Source organism: Nuphar pumila, chromosome 5 (genome assembly GCF_984573655.1).
Source record: "Nuphar pumila chromosome 5, dmNupPumi1.hap1.1, whole genome shotgun sequence".
Taxonomy (NCBI): Eukaryota; Viridiplantae; Streptophyta; class Magnoliopsida; order Nymphaeales; family Nymphaeaceae; genus Nuphar; species Nuphar pumila.
In genome coordinates, this window is record NC_143253.1 from 26035870 (window position 1) to 26063277 (window position 27408).

The following is a 27408-nucleotide window of genomic DNA, read 5'->3' on the forward strand; positions in this document are numbered from 1 at the left end:
TCATCATAGATCACATACTATATATGTATTATTGTACCAAATGAAAGAGGCTATCCCGACAAACATATGATCAGTGCAAGAGGCTACTGTGACAAGCATATGATCAGTGTGAACCCAAAGTTTAAAGTACAAAACTTGTAGCATGTAAAACCGAAAATGTAGTGACATCCAAAAGTAGGATCTCTTCCCATCAACAAAAGGCTAAATTATGACCTGAAGATGTCCCATACTCCCACTTACATCATGCCAAGCATAGGGGCAAGTTGGATAATGACATGTAATCACCGTGGACTGCAAGACAAAGAGCATAAGAGTGTCAATGATGCAACGGTTGAAACCTTCGGTTCAAGAAGATAGAAAATGCAATTAACAAAAACCACCTGTATGAACGAGAGCGTGAGGGAGAGCGAGAGCGAGGAATAGGTGATCTGTGTGGGATCCTTCCATTCACAGGGGGACTCAAAGATCTCCTATGTGACCTATAATCCCTGTCATCATAATGTGGAGAGATGGATCTAGACCTTGGCTCTGAGTAGTCCTCTCTTGTGCTACGGCCTCTCTCCCTGCATTTCAGATCACATGGAAGCATATGAGAGACCAGATATCAAGCCCAAGAGAAAGGCAAACCTCAACCAAGGATGATAGTCTGCCAGAACAATGTCAAACAACTGATATAAAAAAATGTCTTCATGATCAGCAAGTGCCCTGCAAAATACTACACAAGCATGGGCGACAAATTGCCAAGTGCCTAAAATTTGGATTAAAATGAGTCCTGCAGCTTTGTAGAAGCAAAAATAAGGAGATTATATACATCATTGTTCATAACATTTCCAAATTTTCATGCCCAAAAACTCAAATTTCAGTTTTGACACATTTACCTGCATATAATCATAGATATCTGACAATAACATGAACATTGGTTGCAAACACTTTGAATTATGCTCGAATGAGTACCAACTGAAACTTCCAAGCTTTCCTTGTCCCCATCTTTCTTAAACATATAATAGCTTTACTTTTACTGAAAGGATAAACCCCATTCCAGTAGTCATACTTCTAGCAGAGAGGGCTCATAGGCTTGCATCTTGTGGACATCAGGTTGCTTTCACTTTTGTCAACTATTAACCTTTAGATTCTTTATTAACTGGATATTATGAAAAAACCGACGGTATCAAACTCTGGAAGCTGAATAAGATAACAAAACAAAAAGAAATCTATCCTCCGATGTTACTCCATCTAATAAACTACGATAACATGGATTTAAGACTCCTACTAAGTGTGATCCTTACAAGCCAAAAAGCAAAGTTTGGAACCATGTGATTCATAGGTTTATGGTTGGAGAAGATGATCAGTACTATGCTTGAATTGCTTTGAAAAGATCAGAAAATAGTAGTCAGTCTCTTTTTGTCTCTTTACTAATCACCCTTGCATTCTTTTGGGGGTCTCTTTTCACTTTAATAATCTGCATACACAAGACCACCACATGTTATGCAAATTCACCTGAACAGATCCTACATTTGGCCCGAGAGAACATGCAGCAACAATAAAAAATTGCATATACATTACACACACATATGGTATGTAATGAAACTCAATTAAGTTAACATTGAATGTGTGCTCTAGGCAATGCGAAGTAGAACTCCTGCCATGATATCCACAAAGGAAACATGTTAACAAACAAATCCTCCAAACGGAAATTTTACTCAAACTAATGATGACTTTGTGGTGCACAAAATCCATAGCTTCTTCGAAGTATTTACTTGGTAAAACCCAGAGAGCAAGGGAAAGACAGTTCACTGTAAGTAGTCATAAACAATGAGCTGGTCAAGCATGAAAGAAAGTATAGCAGCAGAAATATATATATATATATAGGGAAATGAAAACCTACAAAATGGGCAAGGTGCTATATGAAACATGCTATTGGATATCCGGACTTTTTTAAAATTCTGACCGTACAGATGTGATCTATATGTGTGTTTTTATAGGAATCACTTCTTGGAGCATTTGATTCCGATGCATGGATAGGTTTTTATAAGGTTTCAAAAATCAACCACCAACAATTTTCATAAATTGTTGAGGCTCCAAATACCATTTTTTTCATCCAAAATGCATGATCTAAGTGTCGATTTCTAGTAAATCAATCATGCTGAACATATCTATGGGGTTGAAATTTCAAAAAAAAAAAAACACAAGAAATCCAATAGCATGTTTCATTTAGCACGGTTGTAGGTTTTCATTTCCCTATATATATATATATATATATATATATATATATATATATATATATATATATATATATGCTCTCAAGCAAATCATAGTGAGATCATATCAATTGCATCTTAGATATCATCTGGCATGGCCGAGTACAGCTTAAATTTGATGATGACATCAGATGATCCCCTTTATAGTCATTAGCTGGTTGGTATGATATGTTTTCAAGTCTTACATTAATATACTTTAGGACTGGTTGCATAGTTATTTCTTTTACTATTCTTGATCTTAACAAAACTTTGAGCGCTAAGAGCTTTCACATCCAGAGATACATGGACTTTAGATATTCATCAACATAGCAACCTAAAGGGAATCATCTCTTACACAACAGTAACTTCCCATATTAATATTTAGATGATCTACCATGATTATTTTTTTAGTCAGTACCCTTATCACTTTGTTAGTTAATAAGCCAGTTACTACAATCTTCTCAAAAGAAATTGATCAGAGTCAATGCCAACTAAGAAGGCAAACATGTAAATCTGTTACGCATGCACGCGGCATAAATAGCAAGTGTGTGCTTGATCTACAGTTTGACAGAACCAGATACCTTCAGCCAGTTATGATGTCCACATTTAATCACCATTAAGCAAGCAATAAAGCTGTTAGTTGCACGTTGAGGAAATAATGAATCTAAAAATAGTGAATTAACTTATTAGGCTACAATTTTGACCGCAGACTCTCAATTGCTAAAGATGTGTTGCACAAATCTAAAGGTCCAATGAAAGCATTCTCCAAGAAATGAAGATAGACGTTGAGTGATGTCCTCCAGGAATAGGATGAGTAAAAGCAGCTAACAAAGGGAATGACTAACAAGACTGTCCAAGTGGACTAAGGGGAGATAATGTTCATACCTTGAGTCATGCCTTGGTGGAGAAAGCGACCTTGAATAGGCTGCCAGAGAAAAGAAATAGGCAACGTGTAAGCATAACAAAATATTTGAACAAGGATTCTTTTTTCTTCAAACAGGTTGCTTAGTCATCCATCAAAAAAAAAAAAAGGTTATTTCTCGCAATTAACTTTAGATGCAACAACAATGAAAACCAAACACAAAAGAGCATAAATGAAGAGGAAAACAATAGACAGAAATAAAGTGAGAACACTAACATCGATAACGATGCCTTGGAGACCCCGGTGGTGTGCGCCGCCTCACGCTTCCTCCCATGTACCTTCCACTGTAAATGCAATCAATGAACAGATCATAACCAGCCCCCAACTGTTTTTACAAAGAAGTTGGGAGAGATGGACAAATGAGGTTTCCTACACAAAAATCACAAACCTGATGCGAGCAGTAGAACGCATTTCAGAAGGAGTCTTTCGGTTTTCTTCAGCGAAAACAATGGTTATTTCACGCCCTCCAATAACTTGATGATTCATCTGCTGCTTGGCTTCTGCCGCATCTTCAGCATTACGGAACTTCACGAATCCGAACCCCCGGGGCTCCCTATTAATTGTGATCAATGAACCAGACATTATCACTTGCAATGAAAATAGACAAAAAAAAAATTGAAGGAAAGAACAGTTTCATTAAAATGAAGACGAGAAGTCAGCGTTTCGGTAACAAAAAACACTTTATACAGAAATATGAGTATGATAAAACTGAACCAAAAGAATGACCAAAAACTAAGTGAGGTTGTTGGCCCTAAGCCCAAGTCTAGAATTGGCAATCCAAGGGATGCCTGAATTAGCCAATTTAACCTTGGCACAAATATCAATCTGTGGTTGGATCTCGCTGTGTACAGTGAGTGGATGCTGTTTTTTGTCCTAAAAAATCCTTCTATTTCACCCCAAACCTGCCACCATCTCCAAATGATTTTCCATCATTTGTCTTTCTCCTTGGCCCATGGCAGCAGCAGCAGCAGCTGTCTGAAATTATTGATGTGCCATTGCTGAAAAGACCAATCAGGCCATGCCAGATGAAGTAAAATCTTCAAATAATCTCAATGCCTAAATGCATGCCATATGGTCTCTTCATCTTCTCTTCTCCTGAGAGCACTCTTAGGAGCTGCCAATCATCAGTTGCTTTTCGATCTTCAACCTACTGACGTGACCAAGTAACGGTGCTGTGGGCAACATGGGATTTAACAACGCTTAGCATGCCTTTTAAGGAAGGCATCACTAGGGGTGGTGCTGCTAGTATATTTTTTGAATGAATAAAAAGGCTAATGCATTCTCAGAAAAAGAAAAGGATGTCATAGTCCTAGCAAGATACTTCTTCTTATCCAACTCCATGCAAGTAATCAAACATGTGAGCAGTAAGTAGACATGAAACAAAAGGATGGGAAGAATGAAGAAAAATGAAAAAGCAAATGGATCATCAGCCAATGAAGGATCAACCCCCTTTCTTTAACGTGTTACATTGTACAAAGTCAAGCAACTTGTTTCACTAATCAGACAACTAATGCACACATTTTGTTCTCACTGTGTAGTTGACTGCAAAATTGCTTCCATATTCCTCTCCATCTTTATCCAACTCACCAGTTACCTATTCACAGGACCTCTGCATTAGAGACTTGACTCCTGGATCACTGAGCTTGAAAAGCAAGAAAAAATGGCGCTTAGTCTGCAAGTGGTAGCTCATTTGGAAGGCTTTAACTTTTACTTTTACTTGTACCCCTTGTGACAGCTTGTCACCCCAAAATTTTTATAAATCGATAAAGCTTGTTTTTCTTTAAAAAAGAAAACACAAGAAATCCAATGGCTAGCCCACAAAAATAATTCGCAACCAACTTGATGCAATACTATCAACAGTATGAAGTGCTTGGAAAACAAGGAGCAACAAATGCATTTGTGACACTGCACAAAGCAGACATGCAAGTTCTAAGTTTGAAAGCAAGACATGCAAGTTCTAAGTTTGAAATGCATAAGGCAGACAAACCTACCAATGATGACAGTTTATTTCAAAACCCATAAAAAATCTTTGGAAAATTTTCATAAACACACCTAAATTTTTAGTGATAATAAAAAAAGACAACCAACTTTTAGAACTTGTTAGAAACATACCTAGATATTTTCATGGTTAATTAAAATTATCTACAGTTTCCTCTTGTCGAGGTTGCCGATAAAAGTGCACTCAAATTACCATTTTGACCTCATCATTGAAAGTTTGTGAATTGGTTTTCATGTAATTGATTCTCGGATGTAATCTCTGGCAGGGGTCTGCCTAACCCCAGCTTGCTAATAAAAAAAGGTGCTTTTTAAAAAAAAAATAGCTTTTCAGTAATAATAAAAAAACAACCCAAGTTTTCAAAATCTTAAAATGACACCAAAAAATTTCATCATTTACCAAAAAAATCAATTTGAATGGACACTTTTGTGTACTTTTACTGTATTTCTACCTTAAGGGGCCTGCCTAACCCCAGCTGGATAATAAAAAAAGTGCTTTTTAAAAAACTGTAGCCTTTTAGTAATAATAAAAAACAACCTACGTTTTTGAAATCTTAAAATGACACCTAAAAACTCAGTATTTACCAAAAAAATCAATTTGATTGGACACTTTTGTGTACTTTTACTGTATTTTTACCTTAAATAATGAGCTCTGCTAGACATCATTGAGAGAACTTTGAGGCTGTTAAGATTAAATGTATCATTTTGTACATATATGTATATGTATACGTATTTATGTATATAGTGTAGTATATACATACAATATGTATATTATATATATATATATATATATATATATATATTACAAAATACACATGTATTTATGTATATTTTTTGGGCACTAAGTCAAACAAGTTGACTTAGTCCCAATGGCTAGAATTCAGGCCATTGGGAGGCTTCTCTTCTTTGGCTTTTGAGAAAGCTTCTCCTCCTCTCCTTTATTTCTTCCTCCCTTTCTCCTCCATAAATAAAGAGTGTGTGTGAATGTGTAAGGTGAGAGAATGATGGGTAGTATTAGGGTTGTGCATTATTTTTCTTTGAGTGCATTGTAGTGAGGCCTGAATGTAATTTTATTGTGTATTTCTTTTAATGTCCATTATGAATAAAATTATTCATTTACATTTTGATATGTGTCTTTTAATTCTTAAGTTTGTTGTTTAAATGTATAATGTTTTGAGTCTTAGAGATCATCATGGAGTGCATTGGAATCTGCACCATTTCGTGACATGGTATCAGAGCAAGGCATCAGTCTTGGAAAGGATTCGTATTAATAAATGAAATGGATTCAAAGATTTCACATTCTGGTATGTATCTTTGGCTTCTTGTTTTTTATATGTATGGTAAGTTTTAAAAAAGAGTTATGTTAAAAATAAATATTTTTTTGAAGTATGTAAAAATTGTGGTGTTTTGATATGTCTTAGATTATGGATATGCGAAGTGAAAAAATATATTTTACATATGCTTTTATGCACTCATTTTATTTGATCAAAAATATTTATTTTTGTATCGTGTCTTATTGAGTATCCTCTTGTGGGGTTTGTGATTGTGTTCTTTTAGAACACCTTTTTTTGGTTCCCTTGTGGGTATTGTGAGTGTGTTCCTTAGAGAACACCTTTGTAGTTATCAACTCAAGTTGAATATGTGGCTTCTTATAATATTATGTGTTCTGAAAAATTCTAAAATTTATATTTCTTGACATATGCATGGACTATCTTTGAAATTTTTTAATATATTATGACGTGATCAAGTATAATCTTTTATCGTGGTCTATTTTTAATGAGGCCTTTTTAAATATGTTGTTTCATGTATATTTGAGCAATATTGCTCTATTAAGTAAAGATTATTTTCAAATTGAAAAAGGTGGAAAGGATCCGACCCGATCCACATCGATCCATGGATTGTGTACAGCCATGTAACATATCCATAGTTATATATTATAACCCACTTAGACTATCGGGTCTGGATACACCAGACCCGGATCCATATCACATGTGTTGTAACATTATAAAAACATCTTTTAGGTCACGATTTGATAAATGAGAAAAAAAAGGCATAACAGCTGAAAAGGGTCTGGCGTTTCTTCTTCGTCTCTCTCTCTCTCTCTCTCTCTCTCTCTCTCTCTCTCTCTCTCTCTCTCTCTCTCTCTTCCTCTCTCTTTTCTCTACAGGTGAAAAACTTTCATGGTATCAGAGCATAGATCCGACTAAGGCTGAGAAGGATTCCGGCAAGAGCGAAGTTCGGAAAATCGAGGTTCTTATTTTCCCTTCTCCCTTTTTTTTTGTTCCTCCTTTCCCCTTTTCTTCTGTTTCTCCCTATTTCCTCCCCTCTTTCTGAAATCTACTGTGTACCCACACCTCACGTGGGTTTCTTCCCTTGGTGAACCCGTGATCCACGTGACCTCTATTCACGTGGGTTTCATTTTTTGGTGAATCTGCGATTCATGTTTACGTGAACACAGACTGTGGGTGATTGTGTTTCACGTGAATTGATTCACGTGAAACACTGAACCTCTCCTTAATTTCTTTTCTTGATCTGCCTTACCTAATCTCCTCTAAGTCTGTCTTTGCACATTCGATTTTTTTTATGATTCTTTACTGCTATACTGTGAAACTTATCCTTTGATTATCTATTTCTATTCTTATAAAAAAAAGGGGGGTTCTTTTAACGTGTGAAGGCATCCTTCATCTCATCAATCTCAGTTTCTGGACTGCATAGAAAAGGTTCAGAAACTGAGTTCCCTGCATCCGAAAGCCTGCGATTCTATATCCTAAAAAAAAAAGGCTGAATTTTTGTGAACACTCTGGTCGACATTCTCGTTGTTTCTTTTCAAATGGACCCTTATCACTCTCAATCAAATCTTTCTTCAAGCTTCCTCAACCAACTCGTCTCTGGAAAGTTAAATACCTCAAATTTCTTGATTTGAAAGAGACAAATTATTCCTTTTATAAGGAGTCAAGGTCTCTTAGGTCACCTGGATGGAACCGCTCTTGTTCCACCAGAATTTGTCCCGAGAGAAGAGAAAGATGATCAAGGGGCGAGTTCGATCGTGTACGTCAAAAATGCAGAATTTCCCAATTGGGAAAGGAAAGATCAATCAGTTGTTGCATACATCACCTCAACCCTGTCTCAAGAAGTTCTACTTGCCATTCTCGACAATTGTACAGCACTACAACTCTGGGAGCGACTGGTTCAGACGTATTCGCAGGTTTCTCAAGCAAGGATGGTTTTCCTTAAAAGGGAATTTCAGTTGTTAAGAAAAGATCCATGACCATCATGAAATATTTGAACAAGATAAAGACCATCACAGATCAGCTTGCAGTTATAGGATGTGTTGTAAGCGACAACGACATGGTGCAGCAAACTCTGAGTGGATTGGGAACTTACTACAATATGATAGTCACTTCACTATTGTGCCTTCCTGCTCTTCCTTCCTTCGATGCATTACGGGCGAAATTGATTCAGTATGAAATGACTCTGAAGGGATTCTCTGAAGAAACTCACATCCACACAAATTCTCAAGAAGTTTTTGCCACAAGAGTGACTTATGGTAGAGGACGAGGAGGACAAAGGCGAAATGGATACGGAGGGCGTGGTCTGCTTCCCACTCCAAATATGTCTGCCCATGCGCAGGGATCAAGATCCGTCCCCCACTTGCTTCTGTTGTAACAAAAAGGGGCACATCAAGGCGAATTGTTGGCACAATCCAGAGAATAAAGGAAAGGGCCCACAGACAAAAACGAAAAGAAAGTTCACAAATACCAGAGATAGTGGAGAGATCAAAGATCTACTAATATCCGCCTTGTCAGAGTTGAAATTGAAATAGAGTGATGAAGGCACTTGGTTTGTTGACTGAGGAGCAACGACTCATGTGACAGGTGATGCAGGTAAGATTTCTAATCCTATTCCTTATTTTGGAAAAAGTAAGATTGTTATTGGAGATGGATCCCACCATCCTGTTACTCATGTTGGAAAAACTGTCATTCCCATGTCGCATTCCACTCTTACTCTTTCTGACGTTCTTCATGCTCCTGGCATTAAGAAAACATTGTCTTTGTCTCCAAGTTTATTGATGATAATAATGCTTCAGTTGAATTTACTCCCTTCCCTGTGCAGGTCAAGGACCTACGCACAAGGGAAACATTCGCTGAAGAAAAAGACAAGGCAATATGTATGTCTTTGAAGAAGCTCCATGTCATGCTGTCTGCCCTGCTCATCTGAATTTGAAGCCTTCGTTAGAGTCGTGTTCATCTTCTTCTGCCAGTGTTTTTAGTATTTCTGAATGTAATAAGCCGTTCTTATGGCATAGTCGGTTAGGACATTGTGGGAGTCATTTCATTAACAAACTTGTTTCTAATAATCTCATTCCAAAAGAAAGTCTTAATGGGAATGAGAGCAGTCATAAGTGTTTCAGTTGTCTTTCATGTAAGAGTCATGTATTGCCTTTCCATTCCATTAATAAGAGAGCTTCAAAACCTTTTTAGATTATTTGTTTTGATTTATGGGGACCCGCCTCAGTTGTCTCTGGCTCCGGAAGACAGATACTATCTAATCTTTGTTAAGAGTCATGTATTGCCTTTCCATTCCATTAATAAGAGAGCTTCAAAACCTTTTTAGATTATTTGTTTTGGTGCATGGGGACCCGCCTTAGTTGTCTCTGGCTCTGGGAGCAGATACTATCTAATCTTTGTTGATAGTTATTCTTGATACACTTGGATATATTTCATAAAGAATAAGTCGGAAGTCTTCTCTTTGTTTCAAAATTTTCTTTCCTTGGTCAAAAATCAATTTTTTGAGTCCATTCAATTTTTCCAATGTGATGGAGGTGGAGAATTCTCATCCCGTGATTTTGTTTCTTTTCTTCGAAATAATGGAATAGGAAGAAGGGTGTCTTGCCCCCACACCCCTCAACAAAATGGGATTGCTGAACGAAAACATACACATATTGTTGAAAGTGTCATGAGTATGCTTCATGACAGTCGTCTCCCTATCAACCTATGGACAGAAGTCTTTCATTCTGTCGTGCATGTGATAAATAGGTTGCTCATGGTTGTTTTGGAAAATAAGTCTCCTTATTACTGTCTTTTTGGAGCTCATCCTAGTTATCATGATTTGCGTGTCTTTGGTTGTGTTTGTAAGGAAACGGCTTTGAATATATTAGGTTCAATAATAAACCAATACACATGCACATGAAGTGCGAATATACCCACTAAAGGGGAAAACACAAGCACATAATGTGCTAACACATAAACCCACAAAGGGGCAAAAATGCCTATAAGGCATAAGTTGATATTATTGAAAAGAGGAAGGGTGTAACACCCATTACATGGAGCAAAAGCTCCTCCAAAGGAGTGTTTTAATTACAAAGGGGAGACCCCTATTATAACAAGAGAGGAGCCACATAGGGGGCTCCCAAAGGAGTCGTTGGGAGCCCCCAACGACTCTTTGGGGAGCCTCCCTAGGTGGCGCAAACCACAAGAATGAATAAAATAAAAAAATAAAAATAAAAATAAAATTACAAACATATTCCAAATGGAATATGCGTAAAAAGGGAAAATGACTAAACTACCCTTATGCCTAATAATAGAGAAATATATATTTTATATATATAATTAGGAAAATACATATGCATATATACCATATATGTATATGTATCATCCTTTATATATATAAAATATATATAAGATTACAAAGATTGAATGATACATTTTAACAGTGTTTGCTGTGTGCATATTGATCATTCTCTGAGAAACAAGTTTCAGGACAAAGCCCAGAAATGTAGGTTTGTGGAATATGCAGATGACTACAAAGGATATAGGTGTTATGATCCCATCAACAAACGTATCAGAATCTCAAGAAATGTTTTTGATGAACAAAATTTTGATGACGGAGTTGATACAACGAATATGCCAACTGAAGTTTACTGTTCGTGGTTGAGTTCAGAACTTTTTGTTGACTCCAATGAAGCACGCTCCTCAGATTGTGTGCAGCAAGAAGAGGAGAGTTTTGAAGACACTGGGACGTCGGGATCACAGAATACAGAAGAAGTACCAGGCAGATACAAAGGCATTGTCTATTCTAGACAGAGACCGACAGCATCAAGCCATTTAGATCATGTCTCAGACGGCAATCTGACTCATTCTCATACTCTTGAGATCAGAAAATCAAACCGCATACGACATCCCATTGACAGGTGGGTCAGCTATAACAACTTCTCATTGGATTTTCAACTCTTCTTAACTGCTTTCAATAAGGAAGAAGAGCCCACTATGTACTACCAGGCATACACTTCTACCAAGTGGATAGAAGCCATGAATGATGAAATGCAAGCCTTGCATGAATGTGGAACCTGGGAAGTTGTTCCCAGACCACCTGACAAAAATGTTGTTGGATGTAAATGGGTCTACAAAATAAAGTACAAGTCAGATGGAACCATTGAACGGTACAAGGCAAGGCTTGTGGCAAAAGGATTTACTCAAGAAGCAGGGCAAGACTATGATGAGACCTTCAGTCCGGTTGTAAGAATGAGAACAATCCGAATTATTATTTCCCTGGCTATTGAACATGGATGGAAGTTGAGTCAGCTTTATGTAAAAAATGCATTCTTACATGGAAACTTAAAGGAGGAAGTATACATGGAGCAACCCCCTGGGTATCAAGAACAAAATTGTAAAACTCATGTGTGCAGGTTAAAAAGAGCTATCTATGGTCTGAAGCAAGCATCTCGCTCATGGTTTGATAGCTTCTCGCTAGAGACTCAGAAACATGGATTTTCACGTTCCATGCTAGACCACTCATTATTTATCTTTAGAAGTCAAACTGTGAGCACTCTGTTATTAATTTATGTCGATGATATTGTCATCACAGGAAACTCTGTGACCCACATCCAAGAAGTAAAAGACTTACTAGGTCAGAGGTTCAAAATGAAGGATCTTGGAGTTCTACGTTATTTTCTTGGCGTAGAAGTTGATAACCAGGCTCATGGCTTGACACTCACTCAGCACAAGTACACCGTAGACGTTCTCAGCAAGGCATGCATGCAAGACTGCAAACCTCTGGGAACTCCGAGTGTGCTTCATCAAAAACTTAGCGCTCAGGATGGAGATCTGCGTGATGACCCCACTAGGTATCGAAGCATAATAGGAATGTTACAGTACCTCACATTCACCAGACCTGATATTGTTTATTCAGTCAATCAAGTGTCTAAATTTATGCATGTGCCACGTACTGGACATATGAAAGCGGTCAAGAGGATCCTTAGATATCTGAAAGGGACTATTGGGGATGGATTGATATATTCACCACAGTCATATGGCAAAGATGAGCACGGACTCACTATATATTGTGATGCAGACTGGGCAGGAGATCCTGATGAACGAAGATCTACATCAGGATATTGTGTCTTCATCGGAAAAAATTTAGTCTCTTGGAGCAGTAGAAAACAAAAGGCCATCGCTAGATCAAGCACTGAGGCTGAGTATAGATCTATGGTTGCTGCTACTGCCGAAGTCACATGGTTAATGTGTTCTAGGAAGAGTGCTTATATTGGGCATAACTCGTTATTTGCTTATTCAATATTATGAAAATTGTTACGAGACATCTTGTATTGCATATAATTGCATCCATTGACATATTATTGTGCATATGGTTGCACTACTTTTTATACTAATGTTTTTACCCAACTTTTTGGATTTGATTTGAAACTTGTCTTTTCAAATCGAATATTTGATATGAACTCGCCTATTTAGAAATTGAATTACGTGAGTATGCATTGCCTTTTTATAGCATTTTGATTTGTCCATCACAAAATTTTATATGATGCATCATTTCTAGCCGTTGGGACTAAGTCAACTTGTTTGACTTAGTCCCCAATATATATTGTATGTATATATATATATATTGTATGTATATAAAGATATATATATGTATACATGTGAACGTATACATATATACTACACTATATACATAAATATGTTTATGTATAAATAACAATATACATATATACATAAGTATGTACGTATATATACAGAATGATACATTTAATTTTAATAGAGGCCCCCAACAGCAAAACATGGGAGTCACATGGTCGTTTCAATCAATCCTTTTTGTCAATGTTATCGGTATCGTATCATATTGTATGATACAAAGTATTAGTGTATCCGTAGATAAACTAATATGATATAACATTTATATTGTAAATGTTAAGATTATCGGTTTGAAACAGACCATATCATAAAATACAATGGTGTATCATACTTTATTGAATGATACACCCCATATCGTATGAGTCGATTACACTTTTTTTAAACATCTATGATGCCAAAGAAGTGGCAACAAGACACCTATGGAGGCCATTTTTAAGCCCCCAAGGATCATTTTGACCTTATTTTTTGTATTCTCCCTGCCCAATCCTCGCTTCTAAGTCTATCCACCCATTTTTTAGATCAAATCCACCATGAAAATTGGGGCTTTCGCTAGATTCTAGTCGTAGAAGTGTGATGCACCTTAAATCTCACACATTTTTGTCCTACCCAACCTGTTTTTGACCTCTAACCCACAAAATCGTTCCCTAAGGGTTTTATCTGTGTGAGATTGAAGTTGAAAGAGGGCTTAAAGCACCAAAACCAAGGGTAAGCTCATTTCTTTTGATGTTGTTTCAATACACTTCTTCATGTTTGCCTTTAACCCTTTTTCAGCCTTGAATGTGTTGTTGATTTTAAATTTTTTTATTTTCATCCTAAATCACTTATTTTTGTCTGATCCATCCACGCCCTAAAATTGGATGGCTCTTAAATCTCAAAATTGTTCCCTAAAGGTCAATGGATGATGGAGAATGTAGCTCAAACTATCCAACATAAAAATATTGCAAACTGATAGATTTAGGGACAACTTTGAGAGGGATAGTAAAGTGTAATTTTTGTGGTTTTGTAATGCATGGTGGATTGTATAGATTTAAATGTCACATCGTAGGACACAGCAACTTTATTGTATAGTTATATAGGATTATGTACTCATCCTAGTTTCTCTGATATTCGTGTTGAGCTTCTTACGAATTTCATAAAAAATGATAAAAAAGGCACAAGGGAATGCATCATTCGGCGAAAAACATTAATCAAAAGTCGTTCTTGATTCAAAAGATGAAGATGAATCATCAACATCTCAGACTAATGGACACCGGCAGCAAATGGAGAAAATCATTGTGTTGACATATATACTACTTATAAAGGAAGAAAGAGGGCCATTAGGGGACAAATATTTCAATGTTTTAACAATTTAGAAATGACAGCTATTCAGGGTGGGTTTTGATCATTTCTGAATTTGTTTTTAACTTTTTAGTTTTACAGAAAATTGTCCATGCCACAAACTGGTAGAAGTGTGTTTTTGTTGAATAGTTTGGGTAATGTGGTAAATATATGTGAGTACAGCTCAACCATATGGCGTAACCCTCTCCCTCACACACACACACACACACACATTGCTCCTTCTCTACCCTGGCCGATGAAAACCATGGATCAATGTCAGATCGTGAACTCGATCGGCCTTGCTGTTGTGTTATCCGGAAAAAAAGTTCTTCCTCAATTATCACAAGTCAGCTCTCTCTCTCTCTCTCTCTCTCTCTCTCTCTCTCTCTGTAAAGCTTTGGGATTAGTTTTTTGCTATACGGCTTTGGGGCTTCTTTTTTCTTTTGATTTCAATATTTGGAGTTTCGATTGATTTGGGGATTTTCAGTTCTGGTCGTTCCAGGTTCATTTGAACTTTGATGATTTTGGCATGGAAGAGGAAAGTCCATCCAAGGTGCAATAGATTTTCATCTGCTTGAGCTTCTTTCTTTTTAGCTTCTTTCTTTTTTTTGATGATCATTTGATTTTTCCTTACTAGATTGTAGTATTTTCCTACAGATTATGTTTGGCTTTCTAAAATTGATAGACTGCATCCACTTATAATCCATGTACCGCCTATGCACCGTCTAATTAATGGCTTATGTAGAAATCTTTGTCAGTGCTAAAAGACTTGTACTTAATCTTAGTTGGTATCACGTTGTAGTTTGCTAAGGACAGAGCACTAAGTTTGGCTTCTGGTAAATTATACAACCCGCTTATCTAGATAAACTGAGGACAATTTCAGTTTATAAAGTAAATCGGTGGCTGGGCGGGCTTTGGTTTCACCCCTTCAGTTTCAGTTTCTCAATGGCACTTTGTGGTTGGGGGCTATGTTGGCCTAGCATGTTCTTATTCTTTCTCTATTTGCTTTCTCTTTCATTGACTTTTTTTTCCTTAAGTAGCTTTGTTGTTTGCTGCTTTTGTCACCATTCATTATCTATTGCATCATTTGCAGCATTATTTGTGTTGTTGCCGTGCAATCTGTTCCAGGCTCTGATCAAATTTCTATTCTGTAGATCGTATGCACTTTTGAATGTTAGTGTTCAACAGCTATTAGAAGTGAATTTCTGTGATCCTTAAAAACAACGAAAATAAGATACTTTTACTCTCTAAGGGTGCTGACAGGTTTGTCGCATCAAACTTATCAAAACCAGTCATGATGTAGTCATAGTTGATTCACACTATCTTATGTGAAAATGTTTTGTGTTTACATCTTCACGGGCAGTATCATGTTTGAAAGGCTTGCAAAAACAGGGTGGGAGTTTGAGGAGAAAACGAGGTAACATATCAATATGAGTATACTGATGTTGGCTTGAGAACTTTGGTATTTGCATATCGTGAACTTGATGAAGAGAAATACAAGAAATTCAGTGAGGAATTTCTTCAAGCTAAGAATTCAATAATTGCAGATTGAGATGAGAAGGTTGATGAAGTGGCTGATAAAATTGAGAGGGATTTGATTCTTCTTGGTGCAACTTCTGTTGAGAACAAACTGCAGAAGGGGGGTCAGTAATCGACTTTGAGAAATGCATTTAGTGAAGGTTTTTATCCTTCACTTTTGGCATTTATCTTCTTTCTATTTTATTTTAGGTTTCTGAATGTATTGACAAGCTATTGCAAGCAGGGATAAAGATGAGTTCGGACAGGAGGCAAGATGGAAACTCAAATCAATATTGAGTATGCTTTTGAAAGCAAATATCATAAATGATCTTTGCTGAGATGTATGAATGACTTGGTTTCTTATAACTACATGGATATGTTTTTGACTTGAGGATTATGTGCAGCTTTACATGTAGCCTTCTCAAACAAGAAATAGAGTAGATAATCATCACCTTGGATACACCAGAAATCAAAATGCTAGAGAAACATGGAGACAAAGATGCAACTGCAAGGTTAAATAACTGAAGATTCCCATCATGATCTTGGAATTTTTTGTTGTCAAACTACTCCATCACTAGTACCTTTATTTTCTCTTGAAAAAAGTGATCCACTTATTCTATTATATTTCTATATTACAATTGAAATATCCTCAAATTTTCAAACCATTTTTTGACTTAATATGGTTAAACTGGCACCTTTGGATACAGAGATGTATATAGTTGAATTTAACTGATGAGTACAGAGACTGGTCTGGTTGTTTGAGTGATGTGATTAGAGCAACTAATGTTTTGTGCGACCATAAGCAAGTATGGTGTAATTATCATGAAAATATTGAAAGAACCTATACAGAAATTGCAGAATATTCAGCAGAAAGGTAGCTGTCAAGGCACAGACGATGGATAACATAAGAACGAAAATGTTGTTAAAGCAGTGTTTTATCTAAATAGAGGCTTGGTACAAACTAAGATTCAAAACTTTTTGAAACAAAGGAAATACACAGCACAATTCACAATCACCAGTCTGTGACTAACCCTAATCATAGAATTTTATAATAAAGAAATCAGACACATAACATAAATATCTAGATAAGATATTTATCTAAAACAGAGATGTTTTGCTACTGCTATTAGAGCCTTTATGGACTGCTGGTAAAGATGATTTGAGTTTATGTCCATGTGCTGAATTGGTTCCTAGCTCTAACCGTTAATCTAAAGCATTACTTTTAGTATCCATGATGATTGTCAATGAAGATTTTTTGACGGTGGTTTTAGACGCATATTCAGACAGTGCAAGTCAAGTCATATATTCACAGCTTCCTATAGGAAAACCTTTGCTGAGTTCTGTTGAGGGAGCATATGACAGTTTGGCATATATCCTACTACTGGGCTTTATGCCACAGAGTGGAAGCTTCCGAATTATCACAGTAGTTTGCAGAAAGTGAAGTTCACCTTTGTGAGCTTTGTATTCTGTTTTTAATCTGTTCTATTTGCCTTATTTGCTCTTGCAAACTGTGACAATGACTTTCGGTCTCTAGACCATCTCTTCTAGCAACAGAATCCTTTTTTTCCTTTTTCTTTTGGGATGTAAATGCAACTCCCTTGATGAAATCAGGTTTGTGGTTCTTGTTAGATGTAGCTTCTAAATGTCAATTTGGATGACTTTGTCAGGCATTGAAGGCAAACATAGTCCAACAGATAACTGCAGGAAAAACTTGATTGGTTTTGGAAAATCTCGATTGGTTTTGTTGGTAGAAAGCACATATGCATTTGCATTGATAATTGATGGAAATTCATTGGCCTTTGTCCTTGAAGATGATGTCACAAACAAATTTTTGGAGCTGGCAATAGGTTGTACATCAGTTATTTGCTGTTGTTCATCCCCCAAACATAAAGCAATTGTTAGTTTTGAGCATCGAAGATTCGGTTTTGTAAATGATTTGGAAATAGAATAACCAGAGATCTTTTTTATTTTTAACTTAATTGCCGTCTTGCCAATGTGACCTACCGTTTTTCTAGTATATTGTGTGTGAGTGTTTTTGAGCTTTAATTTGGAACTTTGTATGGCCTTTTTTGGTCCTGTCATCGTGTTATATAAAGTAGTAAACCTTGACTTTAGTATGTAGTGATATTTTATTTTAAGTTTTAATTAATTGCATTTGTGATAATTAGATTTAGCAATGGCTGGATGTGTTGATGACCCAGCATGGCAGTTTTGTGAGGTTGTTAAATGTTAACTATTTCAAACGGCGTAATGTTTTGAGATACAGATTATGTCATGCATTGATTCATAGGGGTTTGCATTGCATTAAGTAGCACATTGTTTGAGAACCTGACACACTAGTGCAACTATGTATGCAAGTTTTAGATTATATATGTGCTATAATATTGGCCAATTTGGGTGAGATAACAGAAAAGAAGCAAGATTACATATAATTGACACGAGCGCAGGACATTCATACATGGGCACAACGAAATACAGATAATGAATCAGATAAATGGCAGGATGAGGCAAGTCACACAACAATGTCATTTCTGATTATGAACCTGAAATGTTTGATAATGAAAACGAGTGATGAGTCTTATTGTTTTGAGTCTTATGACTTTTTTAATCATGTAATGAACTATGTAGTTGTAGTGAACTTCTATGCCTTTTGACTTTATGAGTCGTGTTTTTTGAGTCTTTTAACTTTTGCAGTCATGTAGCAAACTATGCTTCTATGCTCTATCATCTATATGTTATTGACTTCATGCAATGAATTATTGAACTCTATTTTATATTAATGACATGTCAATAATTTGTGTTCATTTTTATTCGATTACTTGTTTTTAATTATTGTATTCATTCTTAAATTTATTTTTTCTTCTATTCTAAGTTTTATATTATTTTCTTAATTTTGATTACCTGTTTTTTTATTTTTTGTTTTGCAAAAATTATGTGTCTTTTCTCCTGATCTTATGACATGGTACAATACACTAGTATCCCTAGCTAAGTAGTCAAAAGCAGAGTTACCGGAAGCGCCTAGCTAAAAGGGGAAGCGCGCTTCCCCGAAGCGCGCTTCGGAAGTGCGAAACGTCGCGCTTCCGAAGCGTGGGGGGAAGCGTCCCCCTTTTTTGGGAAGCGCGCTTCCCTTTAATGGGGGACGCGTTTCCCTTTAATGGGGGACGCGCTTCCCTTTAATGGGAAGCGCGCTTCCCCCACGCTTCCCCATCGCTTCCCCCACGCTTCCCCCTCGCTTCCCCCACGCTTCCCCCTCGCTTCCCCTGTTTTTTCAAATTTTTTGTATTTTTTATTTTTTATTTTTATTTTTTTCGCTTCCCCTCGCTTCCGAGACGCTTCCTAGGTCGCTTCCGAGACGCTTCCTAGGTCGCTTCCGAGACGCTTCCCGAATCGCTCCTAAGTGGTCCCACGCTTCCCCGCTTCCTAAAATTTTGAAAGTGCCTCGCTTCCCGTATCGCTTCCCGCTTCCCGTATCGCTTCCCGCTTCCCGTATCGCTTCCCGCTCCCGCTTCCTCAACTGGCAACCATGGTCAAAAGCACTAGGTGGTGCCTAGTCGGTAGACCCTTAAAAAGACTAGTCAAGGACTAGGCGAGACTAGTCGGTACCCAATTAAATATAAAAAAGTACACAAAATATACATAAAACTATGTTTAATTCTTTTACTAATAAGATGATTTCATTACACAAGTACAAAATTACACATGCTTTCACAAAATTTATTAATATACATAACCAGAATATATATATATATATAATTGTACACGCAAATATATATATATATATATATATATATATATATATTCAATTATTCATAACATATTCAGTATCAACAAAATATGTTTTCAACCTTTCACAAAAGCACAATAACACATACATATATAAATAACACATTACGTATTTCATATTGCAAAACATGCTTTCAGGCTTTTATAGAAAAAAACATCAGAAACAAGGTAACACACATATATATAAAAAACATAATCAACTATGATCCCAGAGAGAGAGAGACATCTCCCTCACTTTACTTGGTCTTGTGAGGATGGAAAGGAGATCCCTTGCCAAACAGAGGATTGGGTATGTGAAAGAACAGTTGACGCAGGAAAGAATCAATGAGGAAAGACTATTAGAGGGAAAAAGAGTTTTGAGGGTAAATTAATAAATTAACCTATTAACTCAACTCGGGCTAATCATAAAACAAAGTTAAGTTGACAAAATTGTGTTTCTGATTAACAGTGCAAAATTTTATGTGTTTTTTCCAATTTTCTAAACTTAGGTGTGTGTCTTCATTAGCACCAAAAACTCAGGTGTGTTTTTTCAACATTTCCCAAAATCTTATTAGCTTGAAAACATATGCAAAAGAGACAACCGATCTGACCATCATATACTATTACAACCCACAAGTCTACAGCTATACAATTCTTCACTTGAAATAACTTAACCAAAAAAGAAAAATTTCTTTGAAAACAAACAATTTACACTTTCAGATGCAAAATAAGATCTGATAGAGGCCATTAACAAAAATAGCAAGGATGTTTCTAAAACTAACAAGATAAAGATGGAAAGCAGAACACAACCACTCAAATGAAGCAGGAATCATGGTGATAAAGAATCAACACTGAGGAATTCAAACAAAATTACTACAAAAAATCAATGACAGCCAATCGAATAAAAAATAGACAAAGCTTACATAGTGGCCGACAGTAAACACACTCAAGAATCATGGTGTCAAGAATCATCACCGAGGGATCCAAAATAGAAAATTACTAAACATTTCCAAGAAAAGAGAACTTGTGACATCACAAAAGTTCAGCCAATCAATGTGATGATAGTCAAAGCTTATATAGCCATCAAAACAACAAACATACCCAGTATAGTAATTCTTTGGAAGGTATACGTCCTTCACAGGTCCAAACCGCTCAAATGGAATCCTTAAATCCTCTGGCCTGTAGAAAGGCAACATGTCTATCAAAAATGGCACACAAATTTCCAGTTCAAACACAAAACAGAGAAATAATTGACAGTTATATAAATGAGAAGGATTTCCAGATGCATAATCTGCAAAGCTGAGTAACAAAAAATCCAATCTAAATCACAACACATCAATACACTGAATCGCATGAAAATGCAGTCATATAATTTGACATAGTTGAAATTCATTAAGTATAAAAAAGATGTAATGGATAAGGAAAGAATGCAAGACTCAAATGGTCAGGATTCAACATATAATAGGGTGTGGTCAACAATTACCAGACCAAATTTGTCTAATTTTGAACTGGTCCATGTTGACTTGGATTATCCAAACTTTGGATTCAATCAATGTTGACATTGCTTAATTCTGTCTAAGTTTCTGGATCTTCTAGGATTTTAAGATTTAATCCTCAGCACTGGCTTCATTATGTGCACAGTATCTATAGAAGAAAGTATGTTCTTACTTAGTAATTTCATATTTAGTTGTATTCTCAGAATCTCAAGAAAAAACTTCATATTTTGCAAAATTTAATGTTGTTTATAATGGTAGTTATGGATAACTTGAGATGTGATTTACACCATGACATTTTACAAGTAGGCATGAGTTTTGAGGGATCACAACTCTATGGATTGATTTATGACTCATTCAAGCTAATTTTGGCCACCCCTTATAACGTTGACCCAGTACGCTAAACCTGTTTGAGTATAACGAGATTCGCATCTTCTTTTCAAGTTTGAACTGTACAATTTACACATGCATATCAAAAGTGAGGTTTGTCTATTACATTTATGCATAAACTCATTTTCTTGTTAACTTTCATAGATATTTTCTTTTAAAACTCGTCAACACTTGCTATTCTAACCAATTAGATTTACAAAATCATTCCTATCTTTAAATCCTAAATTCTTAATTAACACCACAAAGTTATATTTAATCCCTCATTTCATGAGAACTAATTATAAGATCTAAAAGTCATGAGAGTCAATTATAAGATTTAATAGTTGATGCATAATATTTTCAGGTTGATTATGCATACTTGATACACTTATTTATTCACCACAAATATTATGAATATACATTCTATACTTTGCATTCATATCATAATCATAGATATAGATTTATAGCCAATATGTTGAAAATATCTCAATATTCTCTCAATATGATGGTAAAACAATGTAAAACAAAAAATATCCCAATATTTTCCATTTAAGAATATCAATATATCATGCTATAACATGGAAATAATATCATGATATTCTTTGTTTTATCTTAGTTTCAAGAAGACTTAAATATATGATTTTATTATTTCTTACTTTTATCTATAAAAAAAATACTAGAAAAAGCCATTGTTTTCTAGCTTTTTTTGAGAAGGCTAGCTTTTGTAGTATGTTCTACTCCTTTTCTCAATAATGTTGAGATTTGCATGATATTTTATTGACATTTATAGAAAATCTTGTGATATCCTCAGAAATTGCCCTGTCAATATATTATCAACACTGATACTAGCAATTGTGTTGGATGTTGGCTATTAGGTTTATTTTATTCGTTAATGTCATAGGCAAACACCACCATTATATGCATTTTTTCTAATTATGCTTTTACTGGTTTAATATAAAAATTAGAAGCTACCAAGACCTGCCTGAATTCTAACTCCTGAGAGGGTACCCAACACGTCAATCACGAGCCATCTAGTTTCCAAATAATGTGATGTTCATAGGGCTCAATATGAGAGACTTCTTAGAGACTATTTAATTGTGAAATGAGATCTCCAGCAATGATGAACCTAAGACCAAGGTTCTCACAAAATTTATTCAACTTATAGTCACAAGAAGCTTCCACATATCCTTAGAAGCTAGCTTTTCTAGCAGCCACTTTAGATGCTAGAAGATAAGTGCTTCAGAAGCTCATTTCCGACATGAGAAACATGCTTGAAAGGAAATTGGATTTCAACATGAGAAATCCACTTCTTTTAAAAAAAGCAATACATTTATGCAATAAATGAATTTTGGCTCCTTGAGGAATTAATACATAAATGCAAATAATATTCCCCATAATTTGTTGGGAAGATTTTTTTAAAAAAAGTTATTGATTTTCATTTAACTCAAGGTCGTTTAAGGCTTCAAGCAGTCCGTTTAAAAAATAAAAAACAATATGCCCTCAAAACACTCTTTCACTATAAGAGAAATATGCACATAGTCATGTTTTTATTTTGGAATTTTCAATGTTATAGGGTTCCCTCCCTATCTACTTACAATTGTATTGGTAAATAATGATTCTGGAATGGATTTATTTATACAGATTTGCCATTATATCTAATATAGAATAACAAGATAATTTTACAAATGCACTGTCAAACAAATTTGAATGTTATATTATACCCAATAATCTGTTAATAACAAATGCTATGTTTTTAAAGACCAAAAATTTAGTTGTTAAGTTTTTGATGCAATAGTTTGACAACCTATAACTATTTAAATTTTAACATCTAAACTAACTTGGCAAATCCTTCCAATCACTCTTGCTTCCTATTTTACATAGACATAAACAAACCTAGCTTCGCACTTCTGCTTTCCACATCTCTTTTCAACCCTACTTCCTTCCCTAACAACATGATTCAAACACAAGCTTCCTTCACTATCAAGGTCAAGAGTTTAAGACTTATGCCCCCATCTTTTATATCCAAATGAATTGGCTTCCATAGAAAGAATATAGTAATGCTAAAGATTGCTTGCTGTTTGGGAAAGCTTGGATATCATAGTGGAAAGAAAAGCTTTAAAACCTTCAGGATATGGAAAACCATGGTTCAAATCACAACAACAGTTTGCCATGCGGTTCTGGACAGTGATTGAGTTTGTTTCTGCTACCAAAATTAACAGAAGTAGATTAATGATCCCAGCTTCCAGAGTTCAAACCGCTTGTTGGATGCAAGTAAAAGCAGTTTTCAGTTAAATATCAAGATCCCACTCCTAATCATGGCCCTTCACAGCCAAACATGACACCAAATAGCAGAACTTTCGGCACATCTAGAATGACACCATTTGGTTTTTGGCCTACTGTTATACATTAGCATGAATAATCAAGTGGTAAGCTAATATAACAAAACACTGCATTTTGTCCATTTCAAATCCATTTGACTCAGACTAGCTTTACAAGGAACACCTGTAAATTCAGCAACTACAGGAAGCATAGGTAATTGCGAACAAGAAGTTTATCAAGGAGCTATCAAGGCATTGGAACACAAAATTCCAATAAGTAATTTTAGAAACAAAAGTTATCCCTAACATATGACAGGTTGAAAACATCCCCATTTTTTCCATAACAGAGCTGGGGAAAAAAAGACCCCCTCCTTTTACAACAGTTATTCAACCACCTATATACCAGTGGGAATCGAACTAGGTACGTCCCAACACATGGTGACGCACAATCTGCTCCTACCAGACAAGAAGAGCCCCCATTGGTAAAACATCCCTAATCTTCTCAAGATTATCAACACTGTACTACCGAATGATGCCATCATGCAATGCCACTTTAAGGTTGTGATATTTCAATCTTAAATATTTACAGTAAGCTATTTCATCAAAGAAGTTTTCATTGATTCCCCTAACTTCCATCTCCTTTGGAGGAGAAACATGGAGGTTTTATTACCAGAAAACTAGGAAAAACATGTCATGTGACCAGCACCTACAATGCACAAGCAAAAACAAAACAATGCGAAAGACTATAGAATAGTAGGACAAGATAGAAAAAAGTATTTCGTGTAGCCCACCACTATAATATGGCATTTCAAAAGGTGGAAAAAGAAAAAAAATGAGCAAGAAGATTCAAATTCATATGGAAATTTGCAGCATGATTTGTGGATTAGAAAAAAAATAGGTGTTCCACAATATGTGGACATATCGATATCAAGATATGGGCCATTAGTGATGGATTTGCATGAACTCGTTCCTTCTTTGGAAATGGGCTAATTACAGATCTTACAGAGGATTTATATTTGGAATTGAAAATTGCATTATGCCTCATATAAACCTCCTGGCATGTCACTCATTCATGTACCATATCACTTTCTAGCAATCCCGTCACGTAGATGCCGCTTTTAGTGCACCCAGGTTCATTTTTATTCAAAAATCTGAGATAAACAAACAATCTAAACATGAAGCATGCCTGTTTCCATATCCAGAGGCAAGTACAAGCGGTAGAAGAGAACAGCACAAACATAATACGGCAGGCAATTGGACGACAAAACAAGTAGATCAAATACATTAAACAAGACAAAACAAGTAGATCAAATACATTAAACAAGCAAACAAACAGACCAAAGAAGTCAAGGCAACCCAAGAGTGAGAGTCCACAAGTCAACAGCAAAAGCGGGTGAAGTGTCTCTACCAAGAAACAAAACCGTAGCGCGCACGAGCACACTGCCAGGAAGACCCATTTTCTGTTCAATAGGAAAGGGGAGGTGCAAGGCGGTTTGACACAACCAAAGCTGGTGAAAAAAAAAACGTACAAACTCAAAACGGCCAACGGTGATAACGAAAGGGAGATCATTGATGCAGTAAGGCGTCGCCGGAGACGGATAAGGAAGAGTGATGGCAAGAGACTGCTAAGCCATGGAGGAGGAGAGTATCGATCATTGACTACCAGCAGAACGTGTTATTTCTCAGGAATCCACCACTGGGGCACAACAAGAAGGCGGCAAAGGAACGAAAAAACTCGGGGCGGAGCCGCACGTTCGTTTAACAAAAGCAAAATCAATGGAAGAAGATTCATCCATACGGTTTCACCGAATAGCAAGAAGAAATAGAATATGAAACAGAGTGGAAATGGAAAAAGAAAGGAGAGACTGACCGGGTGTCAAGGGAAATGTTGCGAACGAGGAGGCCGGAGGGAGGAGAGGAGCGCCGGTCCCTGTAAAACCTAGAAGGCCTCTCCCCGCGGTATCTCTCCCTGGGGTCATCGTACCTCTTCCTCCGAAGAGGGCTCCTGCTCCTGCTAAGGCTCCGCCTGGGGCTGCAGCTTCGGCTTCCGTACCTTCCCATGCGATTCCCTTTCTTCCTACTCTGCTCCTTCCTCCTGCTGCTGCCACTGGCGAGTTCAGGTAGAGGAAAAACCCTAAAAATCTTATAGGCCCAGGACCGCCGACACCGACACCAAAGCTAAAAAATCTTTTATTGAATACACCCCTCTAAGGGCAAGACAGAAAAACTCTCATAGAAAAAGAAAGTTTTGCTGTGATGGGAGTGTTTGATACTACAAGTAAATCAAAAGAAAGTTTTTTCATTGTTTGTTTAGCATGAGAAAAATAAAGTGAAAAAATGTGAACAAATGAGAAAGAGGAGGTGGGTGATGGTGAGATGGATGGTAGTGGTGATGGTGGTGGGGAGTGTAAAAATAAATTCTCTAGGTAGAAAACATTCTTCTATCTTTCCACGGAGGAATGTTTCCTATCAAAAAGTGTACTTTTTAGAAAAACTCTTTTAGCGAAAAAAGTCTCTCTCATTTAGAAGGATCAGAAAATTCGTATGGATTTTTCATTTTGCATCATTTTTCTTACATCTTTCTCTCTTTCAAATGTGCCCTAAGTGTCAACGAGTTTGGTTTACATGGACCCGACCCGGACCAAACCCTAGTCCAGACTTGAAGGTCCAATTAATACATGGTTCGGGGTATAGTTTATGAAATTTTATACCAGACCTGGGCCAAGTTCTGATTAAGACCTGCAAATTTTCAATGTAAGAATGATACAAATTTATTATTTTATCAGGTATGATGTGAGTAATGTTCATGTAGTTTTTATCGGATCGGGGTATGGTTTTTCTTATAGTAGACCAGATTAAACCCAAGTTTGGACCAGATACCATACTCAAAAATCTAGTCCAAGACTGGTTTAACCTAGGTATGAACCAAACCCGACCCATTGACACCCCTACACTCCTATCCTCTGGTTCTTTTCTCATGACCTCCACTTTTTCATATGACAAAACTGACCTTAACTTTGTGATCATATGACAAAACCGACTTTCATATGACTTCATTGTTTTTTATTTTATTTTTACTCGGATAAACTACTTCAAACGCATAGACATAGCCACACTAGCTCAGCCCATCGTACTTATAGTCTCTGTCTATATCAACGTAAAACTTTGAGAGCTTACCCCTCAACTCCAAGGAGTCACCAAGCTTCGCCTTACGCATGAGGATGACGCCCATGGGATTTGAGTCAAAAGGTCTAGGCCACATCTCACTACGCAGACCCCTTGGGTTTTCCCCAACTACATTGTTTGTTTCATGAAATTCTAACACACCTCATAATTTATGAAAAGTTTAAAGCCTTTAGAGTGTAGATTAGACCATATCTCTTGAAATGTTTTGATCTTCAAAATTCGCCCTCTCGTCGTAAGGCCAAAGATATTTAGCTTTGAACTACAGAGATGGATCTCAAATTTCACACATATGGATACCCACCCATGTCGCCCGAGGGGCAACAATCCCGGGGAGAAGGTGTTGACCCCTTCATCCCAAGTTTGGATCGC

At 36.4% G+C, this 27408-nt stretch overlaps 1 protein-coding gene across 2 annotated transcripts; it reads right to left on the bottom strand.

Annotated features, from left to right (window-relative positions):
• Positions 1–26006, bottom strand: LOC149837180 (serine/arginine-rich SC35-like splicing factor SCL28). Of its 2 annotated transcripts, none has more exons than XM_090005873.1 (7): positions 25724–26006; positions 20775–20852; positions 3548–3712; positions 3376–3443; positions 3123–3162; positions 381–563; positions 1–291 (listed from the first exon to the last, which is right to left on the bottom strand). In XM_090005873.1, the coding sequence occupies exons 1-7, from the start codon at positions 25912–25914 to the stop codon at positions 282–284; spliced, it is 735 nt and encodes a 244-aa protein (XP_089861999.1). In that variant the 5' UTR covers positions 25915–26006; the 3' UTR covers positions 1–281. The 2 variants fall into 2 exon arrangements, 1 of the variants encoding a protein (XP_089861999.1); XR_016431893.1 differs by lacking the exons at positions 1–291; positions 381–563 and adding exons at positions 1008–1141; positions 1287–1459.
• Between the last annotated feature and the right edge of the window lie 1402 nt (positions 26007–27408).

Excerpts from the sequence above, each read along its gene's own strand:
- LOC149837180 (XM_090005873.1), bottom strand. The coding sequence starts at position 25,914 with ATGGGAAGGTACGGAAGCCGAAGCTGCAGCCCCAGGCGGAGCCTTAGC. Across the intron at positions 3,713-20,774 it reads CCAAAGAATTACTATACTGG|GGAGCCCCGGGGGTTCGGAT; the intron begins GTATGTTTGTTG and ends CACAATTAATAG. Across the intron at positions 564-3,122 it reads CCACCAAGGCATGACTCAAG|GGAGAGAGGCCGTAGCACAA; the intron begins GTATGAACATTA and ends TCTGAAATGCAG.